The sequence below is a fragment of the Daucus carota genome, chromosome 2 (genome assembly GCF_001625215.2).
Source record: "Daucus carota subsp. sativus chromosome 2, DH1 v3.0, whole genome shotgun sequence".
In the NCBI taxonomy this organism is placed as follows: Eukaryota; Viridiplantae; Streptophyta; class Magnoliopsida; order Apiales; family Apiaceae; genus Daucus; species Daucus carota.
In genome coordinates, this window is record NC_030382.2 from 46,056,346 (window position 1) to 46,068,066 (window position 11,721).

Sequence of the window (11,721 nt, forward strand, 5' to 3'; positions counted from 1 at the left end):
TTTCATCATGAGGGCCGCTTCCTGGAATGTTTTACAAGGAACTTACGTTTCGCTACGTTTCATATTTAAAAGCTGAATTGCGTGAATTTCTGTATTATTAATTTGTGTAATTTCAAATGATCACTATTCTCGTGCGACTCCCGCAACTAAATAAAGTTGACAGCTATGTTTCTACACGAGGTAAGTCGCCGCACTTGACTCGGTGTATATGTACAATTTACAAACGTCTTCGTATGTATATATGAGTTTATATATACACCAAATAAAAACTACGGCTAACTACCTAGTAAATAACTAAATACTAGTCTTTCTCCATTAAGAACATGGTGGTGCATGTGATCACCGAACATCCGCTCCATCCATGTTGTATTTTTATATTAGATTTAATATATTTATAAAAAATATTAATATGCAACACTTTTTCATAATTTTAATTATATATAATAATTTCTAGTTCAAACGGTATATTTATTCCATTATTCCATTCATATAGTCCTTGAACAGAGCTCAAACAATAGTAGAAATTCATATAAAAAAATTTCTATCCAAATCTCATCATAGAAATTTGCATCTACTCAGTAATTTTTTATTTCTTCCATTCTAAGACTATTTTTTTCTTCTAACTTTTACGCATTGCATCCATCCTAACCAAACGCATCATAAAATTTAAATTTAGTAACCGTGGAGAGTCAAAAACAAATTTATAGGACATTCTGCAGCCAAGTTGTCAACAAGTGTTCTGGCCTACCACAAACTCAAATAAAAATTTTACAGTATACCACAAACTCAAATATCTATTGCCAGCTAAACTCAATTGTAACAAATTCAATAACATTATTATGAAATTACTTCTATAGAGTTTATATAGATCAACAAGTGTATCTAACATAAAATTATCATGAAATTACCTCTACAAAAGTTTTAATGAATTAGAATTCTCAACAAGTGTGTCAAACATACCACAAAGTGACTTACTGAGAACTCGCAAGATATAGTTGTAGAACTATGATTTTTTGTGAAGGATAGGTGTCAAGCTTGCATTTGAAATTTGAAAATCACCCTGAGATGAATTTCAAAACAATTATTTTTGATTAACACAAACAAACATATTTATAACCAAAATGTGTGATGAGTAAAAAGCAAATTGATATCTGTGTAGAAATAGATTTAAAACCTAGATGATGGAGATTTATATTCAATAGAGTATGTGTGTGGCAAGAAGAAAACATCTGCTAACTACGTTCGACCACTTTCCATCATATAAATAGGACAAATGTGAGCTTTACCATAGCAACACAATTACACAAGACAAAAGAACAGACTTAAGTTCAAACATGGCAATGCAAAGACAAACGACCACTTTCCATCATATACATAGGACAACTGTGAGCTTTACCATAGCAACACAATTACACACGACAAAAGAACAGACTTAAATTCAAACATGGCAATGCAAAGACAAACAACATCGGTACTTGCATCTACAAGGTAAACCACATTTAGGTTTTTTGGGGTGAGTACATAGCCACTTCCATACCCTTTTGAATCTGAATAATGTGATAAAGTTGAAAAAATATATATGATACATATATAGTAATATAGTATTACTGTAATAACAATAAACTGAAGGATGAAACACACTGGAGATCAAGGGGGTGAGTACACAAATTTCTGTAATTGACCAACTGAAAAGAAACTCAATACCTTAATGCTAGCAAGAGATATGGATACTTTATATAACAATCTGAATATTTACTTTGTAAGAGCAAGTCCAATGCTAGATGCTATATATCTATTGCTATTGCTATAATATAGCATCAAAAAGTGTTATTTGGTGCTAAAATAAAACTTGCACTCCAATGCTAAGTTCTATAACTAGTTTCAAATTTAACCAACTCATTAACTTTTACCTAACTTCTATAAATAAAATATAGAACCAAGGATGTGGGAACATGGATGGATCCATCCTTGGTTTCAAATATAGAACCAAGGATGCATCTATGCATGGATGCATCCAAATATAGCACCCCTTTGGAGTTGAGTTTTTTTACTTTTGATGCTATAATATAGCAATAGAACCAAGTATAGCATTGCATTGGAGTTGCTCTAATAAGATGACAATTAAAATCTGAATCTCAAAATTTTGATTATGGCAATTAATAGATTCTATTTTTTAATCCAAGAACAAATTTTTCGTACAACATTCAACTTGGACAGCGACTCATTTAATTTAAACAAACTAGTGTATAACAGGCTTCAGGGGATGAGCTCTCAGTTTCGAAAGATCCAAGCTTGCGTCCAGCTCTTCATCTACCTCGCCAACGATGCTTCTGCAAATGAGACGACAAACAACAATATAATAACATAAATTTGGTATATGCAGGCCAATGGACATATCAGCCAAAATCATGAACCAAATTGAGTAACCATACATGTTATCCCCCCTGATGATGTACAGACCTAGGACAAGTTGCTGCACACCTTCCTGTAAATCATAAAAAGAGACTACAGCTTAAAGGCAAAGTTTTCCAGATATATTTAAAAACAATTGATTGTAACTTATGGAATCTAATCAAAGAAGGAAGAAATAGCCAGATGTGTAGACCTCCTATAAGTGTTGTCTTTCATATATTGACCTAAAACGTTAACTATTTTAAAATAAGTTATTCACACATCTAACTTATCAGCTGTCCCATTTCCAAAACCAAGAAGATTGATTCACATAGCCAATCGAGACAGAGTAACCCTGAAATATAAAGGGATAAATTTTCTGATGCATTCCTTAGCAAACCTCCTCCAAAACAATACGTGGAAAAAATGTTTACAAAAGAAGGCCTCAACTCACTTTCTGCCATCTTGTTTTTATATATGTTTCCAAGCAGCATCATCAACTTTCAGAATCCAATGTCAGCCACTCCAATGGTCGTGCTAGAATAGATGGAGCTATTGCTATAACTTTAACACCAAAAAGTGATTTTTGGTGCTAAAATAGCACCATGTCTCCAATGGTTGGTTCTATATCTTGTTCCAGATTTAACCAACCCTCCACGGACTCCACTCAATTAAAACACAGATTTATTTTTCTACCTAGCTTTACACCAAGTTCCCCGCTATGTTCAATTTTAATGAGGTGGCAATTATGCTCCACTATCTTTTGTTCTATATTTTGCACAACCTATAGCACAACATTGGCAAGAAACCAAACTAATTGTATGAGCAACTATCGAAGAAACTCGCATTTTTAAAAAAACCCAAAAATTCACATACTGAAAGCATGCTGACTTATCCATATTGATAGCATGCCAAATTATCTCAAGAAGTATCAACTATGCAAACTCGCGAATCACGATTGTAAAAGAACTATCGAAGTGAAACAATATATCTGCATAAATAAATTCATACCTTTGTGGAATACACACGTTCATGAGATTCATCGAGAATAATATTTGTAGCCTGATCAAAACCTTTTAAAATTCCCTGAAAAGAAATGATGCTGACATTTAGTAAATAGAACCAACCAAAGTTATAAAATTCTAAACAAGAAGATACTCACCAGTATATTGCGCCCATCATTTGTTATCACAGAAATGATTTCTGCAAAAAGAAAATTGAAATATTGATGGCACCAGACTAGTAAATACTGCATAGGGATAATTGGACTTTATTTGTGGCAAATTAGTTTCTTCTGGCAAACAAAAATTAGAAATGCTATGAGGATATACCATATTCTCATGACGTCACAGCGAGTATTTATCATCAAATGCAACATAATCCAAGTTCATGCAAGCGCGTGCTATTGAAACAAAGTTCTTAAAGGGAGCGCGAAAATAATATATTAAGAATAAACATAAGATACTTACGATCTACAAGATTTTCAAGTCCAGCCCCAGCCGACATTTTGTAAAGATCACCACAACTCAAAAGATTTCTTCAGCCTTCAGAGATAAAATAAACATAAAAAAACATAGAAAGATAGTTCTGAATCTTCTGATAAGTCAATAATATCAAGTATTCATAGCACTGACAAATTGTCACAATAAGTAAAAATAATCTAGTAATAATGCTATATGGAAGACAACAAAGAGATTAATTCTAACAGCAATCAAACGAAAATATATAAAATCAGATATTCAGTTGGATGATGTCATATCAACCCTTTCAAGCTCAGTGATAAAGTCATGAGCCCAAGAACAATAAAGAGAGAATCCATTAACACACAATCTTATCCAATAAGGCTACACATGCCCATTACATCCCAGCTAACCTCGGTACATACTTAAGCATATAGATGCAGTCTCTACCACATTCCGTTCCATTCCATTCACCCCAACCAAACACGACTTAAATAGATAGCACATATAACATATAGAGGCAACAACCTCCGCTGTTTACACACACACACCACTGTAACACCTCCATCATCAACTCTGTAAACCGCCGGCGTCTCAGCCGCTACCCAACCCACGCCGACAGCAACCAACCACAAGAATAAACATATATATACACACACGCAAAAAAAAAAGCAGCAGTCACTGAACTTATTGAATTAACTTCAATTACATGGAGAATTATGCAAGGAAAAACTAAGAAATTGAACTCGGCTTACCTTCGCTTACAATAGCTTCAGACTTCTAATCCCTAATCCCCAAATGCCTCTTTAGTTTTGTAAAACGAAAGAAGAAACCCTAATTTGAAACATTTTATCAAATTTACAGGCCCGGAAGCAAAAAATAACCTTTTTAAAAATTCTAAATACAGAGAATTCCAAAAATAATTATTTTAATATGAAAATATGTTGTTATTGATTTGGTCGATATGATGTTACAAACCCATGCGTATCTCAGATTTTTTACTCATATATAATTTTGACGATCGTTATATCAGAATATATTACTACCGTAAATGGATGTGTTCTTTGATATTTTAGACATTTGAGTTCTCTTGAATTAAAATAAAAATTAGAAACTAATATAACAGTTTCAGCTGAGTCTAATCCAGTGACTTCTAAACATCATACAATAAAATTTCGTCATGGCATGAAATCACATAATTCATGGTCTCTTTGTTTTAAATTTGATTTTTTTCTGTCAATTGATAAATTTTATTTAAAACAATATAATTTTATCGTATTTTTCTTCATATTCCGACAATCAATTTACATATCATATACGTTATATGATATCTTTATTTTCTATTTTTGTCTTTTATAATAATAGCTCTTATATATGTAATTATTTTATATTTTATCATGACTTACAATTTTTTGTTGCTGAAAGTAATTGATCAATTTAAAAATCTTACATCGTTAAAAAAACATACACATATAATTATATGTACTTTACATTATTATTCCCGACTAGATTCAAAACATATAAATAATCGATTCTCAGTTGAATTCAAAATATAAATAATCTATTATCACATGAGTCTATGGATTAAAATCTGTTTCACAGATTTATTTTTCCAAATAAAAGTATTTAAGTATTTTATTTATTATATACATTTTAGATTTATTTATTTGAAAAGTCCATCGTCGACTTATTAGTTCAATTTATCATATCCACTAAATTATAAAATATGTTTAGTTCTGCGCTTATCCCTAATTCTTGAAAAAGTAAAATTAATTAAATAATATTTAAGGATTAGAGTAGATAGGATTATATCATTTGGAATAAAAAAGTGGATACTCTCTCGTCCTTTTCATATCTATACAGTTTACAGTTTCCGTTTTGAATGTACCATCATTTTTATACATTCAAAAAATAATAATTTTTAATATTCCGTTTTATAAGTCATTTAGACATTTTGCACACAATTCTACATGCTTTTGACCACCTACTTAAAATTATTATTTTTTAATTTTTTTAAAATAAAATGTATGTCTCATATTTTAATTCAAAAAAAAATTTAGAAAAAATATTTTTAAATAGATAGTCAAAGCACATAGAATTATGTGCAAAAAATCTACGCAACTCAAAAAAAAGATCGGAGGGACGCTACTTTCTTTTACATCTACATTCTATAATAACATAAACATTGTTAACTTAATTTTTTATGCTGATCCCACCACTATAATAACATAAACATTGTCAACTTAATTTTTTATGCTCATCCCACCACTATGGAGCGAGGAAATATATAATAAAGAAAAATCATAATTAATTTGAAAATAAATAATTAGATTTGTGCTGAACTTGGCACTGGTGACAAGAAAGTTGTTACTATGCGAGTAGCCGAAAATTTCATTAATTTACTAAGATGACGCCGTTTATTCTTTACCAATGCGGCTATAGTTTCTCAATAATTTCAAAAACGTACAAGGCACCTAGGGTGCATCACATATACATATAATCTGTAGAATCACTATGGTCCAACAGGTTCAAAAAATATTAGTGAAGTTCTTTTTTGACAAAGTTACTAATGGAACTAGTTCCTATAAAATAATGACCATATTCCTAGTAGACTATATATTGAAAAACTTATAAAGGGAGAAACTATATTAGTATCGGCAGACAGATAAAAATAATTATGTGTACTTAGGTACTGTTTGGGGTTGCTGTTGCAGACAGCAACAGCAGCTTTTTGCTGAAAAGCATGTGAAAAACTGTTTGGTAAATCGAAAAGCAGCTTTTTTTAACAGCAGCTTTTAGCTGAAAAGCTGCTGTTAGAAAAAGCAGGTCCTCCCATGCTTTTGGAAAAAGCTGCTTTTCAGCTTTTGCAGAATGCTGTTATAGATTTCATTATAAAACATCACCAAAAACATTATTGTTTTTAATATTATAACTCAAAATAAGTATATCAAAAAATTACCAAACAGTTATCTGATTTCTACAACAGCACTTATTTTACCAGCACTTTTTCTCACAGCACAGCAATTTTTAACAGCACTCCCAAACAGACCCTTAAATGAGAATGTCACAGCACATGTGCCCAAAATTTGGGAGAAGGCAAAGAAAAGCCCAAAACTGAAGCACCTAGGTGAAAGGCACATCTTAACATGAAACCCTTGCAATCAGTGCTCATGCAAGGCCCTCTTCAATCCTCACGCCAGCGTGCTCGACAAACCTCATTCATACACCAATAAAATGTTGTCATAGGCTCATCAGCAGACCTGGTCTGGAATTGCTGGAAAGCTGCCTTGCCATAACCGCATTGTGGGCACTTAGCTGCAAAAGGAAGTCCACAATATTATTAGTAAAAAGATTTACAAGGTAGAATAGAGAAAAAACGTATAAATATATTGAAGTCGCACACAATTACACCCGCCCAAAATTTTCTTTAGAAGACCTATATTCTCCAAATCTTTCTTCATACAAAGAGCACTGAATTTGTAAACATTGTTCTGATGAATGTAAAGTTTAGAAGGGTCAAAAGTAAAAAATTTATTTGCAACCTTAATAGTATAAAAGAATGGCTAGATTGGTGCCAAAACAAAATTCCCACTTCCTATTTGTAACTAAACCTACAGTCAAAACATGCAAAACTTTCCAGTCCCATTAAAACATATAGGCATTGAATTAAATATATGTGTGTAGGTTTATAGAATCTTAAAGAAAAATGACAATATATTTTTACTAAAACATGTTGGAGCAAATAAGATGAAGATCCAAACTTTAAGGATATACATGATATAGCAAAATAAAGAGGCATAAAATCACCTTCCGTTGTAGCTGCATTCTTGAAGTCATCATTTTCAATGACAGGGTCAATCTGTTTAGTAACTAACTCATATTTCTTCTTTATTTTAACCTGTAAACCACACACACACACACAAAATCTTGGATAAATATGAGGGCACAGAAGAATAAAACATGCAAACATAAAAATAAATAAAAGGGAATATATATAGGTAGACTAAGCGAATAAAAATACCTTGGGCTCGATGTTACAGACATAGGGACACTGTGGACAAAAAAATCTACCAGGCTGGCTCATATTGGGCAACTCATATTGCGCTAACATTCCACAGGTAGGGCAGAATTCCATTTTACACTGAAATATAGTTAAGAGAAAATTTAGAATGTGAGCCCTTTTATTGAAAAATATGACACTGCATAAACAATGTTCTATTTAAGAATCTTAATGTTGTATTTTACTATTCTTGTTGAATTAGTAAAGCATTATGATATACTTGATTCTCTATTGCATAGTAAGTACATATATACAAGGAGTCAATATTTTGACAAACCATATTATAGATTTCACACCATGATCATTCTTTTGCTAAAACAAGTTCTGCAACACACTATCATCTCCAAAGAAAAATATATAAGAAAACAAAGTAATGATTAGCACATATAGCTTCTCCAAATTCAGATGTTGCTCGACCGACCTTAGTGCTTCATGTAATTAAATTACTCTGTGTTATAATATTACAGGTCACTACAAAGGACAATTTTAAACCAAAAAACTGGGCCACAGCATAACTGTAATTTCAGAAGAACCCGATAGTATAATACTTTGATCAAGAAATTACCCAGGCAATGTATGATCTAGAATCATCAGGGAGAGGGTACTATGAATAAAGAAGTATCCAGGAGAGGATACTACGAATCACGATGGTTTAAAAACAATACAAAATGATGCCAGTCAGGTCTCAAATGATTATTAGTTGAATCAAGATAGATATAACTAACTTGTCACAACAGAGATCAATAGAAAAGAATTTACTTTCCAGCTCTCAGTAAATAAACAGGTATACAACTAGTCTGAAATGGGCAGAAGCCAAGAACCCAAGACGATAATTTCCCTGGTGAGAAGTTCGTAAACAGATAATTACATTCACTCATAACAAGTTCAGCATCACTCTAAGCTACTAAACCTCTTTCTACACGATATCGACATGTAGTACCCAATTTAGGCGCGAAATCAGAACAATAAACTGCATATAACAAATTATAAGCATAGAATAGTTGTAATTTACAAACAAATACATTTAGCATCATGCTGAGCTACTAAACCCAATTCTATAAGATCAGCGGCAGCTATTAACACGTAGTAGTGAATTCAGGGCTTCAAGTGCAAAATAAAAGCAATAAAATCGATACGACTATTTGTAAGTATAGGATGTGTAATTAGGGGGTAAAAAAGGCACAAAACGAATTGATTAAAGAAGCAAGAAGCATACATACCGAGTTGGCGTCCAAGAGAAAAGGGAAGGAATAGCCGGAGCTCCGGCAGCTATTTATATTTTATAGACTAAATTGCATTTTGTGTGTCTAAAGTATTTTATAATTGCACGGTTATGTCTAAATTATTATTATAGCCATTTGAATGGCTAATTGTTTTTTATTTAGCCAGATGAGTGGCTACGCATGAGTTCTGTTAAAAACTTAACGGGACTTTAACAGGCATGGGGCCAAAGGCTCAAACCTTTAGCTCTCTCTCTTCTGCAGTCAACATTCTCGGCTAATATTTCCCCACTCCCAGTTATCAAAAAATTGTGATCTCCAAATTTGACATCTCCATCAGAATTAAGACCCTTGCTATCAATAGCTTCTGTAACACCTGCAACTATTCCATAATGTGATAATGCTCAACGGTGGATACCAAATTTATAGAAGTTTGAGTGCTTTCATCAATATCACAAACACCCTCAATCAGCCATGTTCTTGTGGCAGTCTCGCCACTTCCATCTGAAGTATCCATATCATCTAAAAAATGTGCATCAGTTGCTTCATTACCCGACAAACCAATCTCCGGTATCATCTGATTCTCAAGAACTCAATGATTTCACAGCTTTTCTTCTGCACCGTCTTCGCTAGCTACCGAAGCAAGGGTTTCTGCAACATTGCTAGTACATGCATTGTAGGACCTAGTGACCAACAATTTATCTCATGCACCAACTTACACCATCCTTGTCAATCACATTTTCACCTCATTCGAAAGCATTCTCAATAGGTGCAATCAAGCTTACTTCAAAACAAACTTTTCCTCTTTTTTTGACATATTGGTTATAGAGATGGCAGAAAACTGATATAATGTGTAGTTATCAGATGAATTCATAATTATTCAAAGATAATAGATAGCAAACAGATATAATGTGTAGTTATCAGAAACCAAACAAAATGGTGAGTTTTTAACATATTGCATGAATAAGAGTCAAAAATGAATTTGGAGCAAAGAGTCTATCTTCTCCTGCGGGTAGAAAAGAAAAGGAAGCAAAATGGAAGGGTGGGAAGCAGACAAAAACATTGCACTCATGGAAGAAACTGCAAGCATTGAAGCAAATAAAGCATTGCACTCCTGGAACAAGTAGCAGCAACCATTACAATCTCTCTTATATCAAGCTCTGCCTCTCCTCTCTCTATAGAGACGCAGAGAGAGAAAGAAATGAATGTATATAAGTGTTGTCATTTACATTTTTGCCCCCAAGTCTGTTAACGCTCTGTTAAATTTCTAACGGTGTTCCTGCATAGCCACCCGTCTGGCTAAATAAAGAATAATTAGCCATTCAAATGGCCAAAATATTAATTTAGACATCATCGTGCAATTATAAAATACTTTAAGCACACGAAATGCAATTAAGTCTATTTTATATAGTGTTTCAATTAAGGTTTTGCAACCATTCAGCCCTCGTTATGTTTTTTATTTAATTAAACTAATCAATTTCTGTTTTAAAGATATTCAATTATGATCAACGATTAACTGTATATATTATACTATTAAGTTTTATATTTGTTATTTTTAATTCATAATCTATTATCATGTGTTTGGATTTTTTTTATTATGTTAACGGATTGTCATAATCAAAACAAATTGACAGAATTAGTTAAAGTCATATCCGTTTCTTCATAAAATATTATCGATTAAGAGCATGTTTGTATATATTTTAAATAATAATTTAAATTTAAAATGATAAATATAAAATAGAAATTAATTATTTGAGTAATATGCATTATAAGTAGTTCATATATTAGAAAAAGAAATTACTACAAATACAATAATAACGATACATATCATTTCCAATATTTCAATTTCATTCGATCGTCTATATTGATGTGGGACATTAAATTTTAAAAATTTATATAAAATCAAAACTGTAACCTCTAAGATAATTTTTAATATACAAGTTTGTATAGGGTTTTTTTTATGTTCATATTTTATTGAGTTTTAAAATAACAATAATATAATAAATAAATTATTTTCTTAAGTGATTGTATACAACTCAGATTCTAAAAATCAAAATAATTTAATCAAAAAAGTTGAATCTACTACTTTTCAAATGTGAAAATAAAAAACTAACTCGTTCGTTGTGAGACTTTGTGAGACTTTAAGCACGAGGATGCGCTGGTTGTGGGCTTAACTCAACATTTTATGGCAAGAGCTGACATACACCACCTATGCGTATTCCCAAAGGCATCCCTCTCTTTCAAGACGATTTGCATGTCGAAGCCTAATAAGATTCTTCGCTTTGCATCGGATTAAACCACACGCTCCATCGTTTGTGCGGGCTCCTGTCAATTCATTTGAGTTTCATTCTTGTGAACGTACGCCCCAGGCGGGATAATAAACTCGTTAGCTATATCATTACACGGATCATACAACGCCTAACATCCATCGTTTACGGTTAGGACTACTAGAGTATCTAATCCCATTCGCTATCGTAACTTTATCGGTGTCGGCCCAACGGAGTGCTTTTATCGTGTTCTTCCCACATGATTTCATTTCAACTTTTGTGGAGGTCTCCCATCTGAGACACTATTCGATAGATTATCAAAT

General features: G+C 32.3%; 2 protein-coding genes across 2 annotated transcripts; both read right to left on the reverse strand.

The window, feature by feature from the left end:
• Positions 1-2,121: 2,121 nt before the first annotated feature.
• LOC108206905 (sm-like protein LSM8) lies at positions 2,122-4,831 on the reverse strand. The gene is made up of 6 exons (XM_017377335.2): positions 4,607-4,831; positions 3,861-3,935; positions 3,554-3,594; positions 3,403-3,477; positions 2,433-2,485; positions 2,122-2,330 (listed from the first exon to the last, which is right to left on the reverse strand). Exons 2-6 carry the CDS (start codon positions 3,895-3,897, stop codon positions 2,240-2,242), a joined length of 297 nt encoding a protein of 98 aa, XP_017232824.1. The 5' UTR covers positions 3,898-3,935; positions 4,607-4,831; the 3' UTR covers positions 2,122-2,239.
• Positions 4,832-6,750: 1,919 nt separating this feature from the next.
• Positions 6,751-10,615, reverse strand: LOC108208018 (uncharacterized). Its single transcript, XM_017378485.2, has 5 exons — positions 10,534-10,615; positions 9,132-9,183; positions 7,873-7,992; positions 7,659-7,749; positions 6,751-7,166 (listed from the first exon to the last, which is right to left on the reverse strand). Exons 3-5 carry the CDS (start codon positions 7,984-7,986, stop codon positions 7,036-7,038), a joined length of 336 nt encoding a protein of 111 aa, XP_017233974.1. The 5' UTR covers positions 7,987-7,992; positions 9,132-9,183; positions 10,534-10,615; the 3' UTR covers positions 6,751-7,035.
• Positions 10,616-11,721: the final 1,106 nt, after the last annotated feature.

What these genes read in the sequence shown, in the direction of transcription:
- LOC108206905 (XM_017377335.2), bottom strand. Translation starts at nt 3,897, where the DNA reads ATGTCGGCTGGGGCTGGACTTGAAAATCTTGTAGATC. An exon ending in AACGTGTGTATTCCACAAAG is followed by an intron (nt 2,486 to 3,402) that starts GTATGAATTTAT and finishes TATGATTTACAG; the next exon opens with GAAGGTGTGCAGCAACTTGT. An exon ending in ATCATCAGGGGGGATAACAT is followed by an intron (nt 2,331 to 2,432) that starts GTATGGTTACTC and finishes TCTCATTTGCAG; the next exon opens with AAGCATCGTTGGCGAGGTAG.
- LOC108208018 (XM_017378485.2), bottom strand. Translation starts at nt 7,986, where the DNA reads ATGGAATTCTGCCCTACCTGTGGAATGTTAGCGCAATATGAGTTGCCC. An exon ending in TCTGTAACATCGAGCCCAAG is followed by an intron (nt 7,750 to 7,872) that starts GTATTTTTATTC and finishes TGTGGTTTACAG; the next exon opens with GTTAAAATAAAGAAGAAATA. An exon ending in GAATGCAGCTACAACGGAAG is followed by an intron (nt 7,167 to 7,658) that starts GTGATTTTATGC and finishes TTCCTTTTGCAG; the next exon opens with CTAAGTGCCCACAATGCGGT.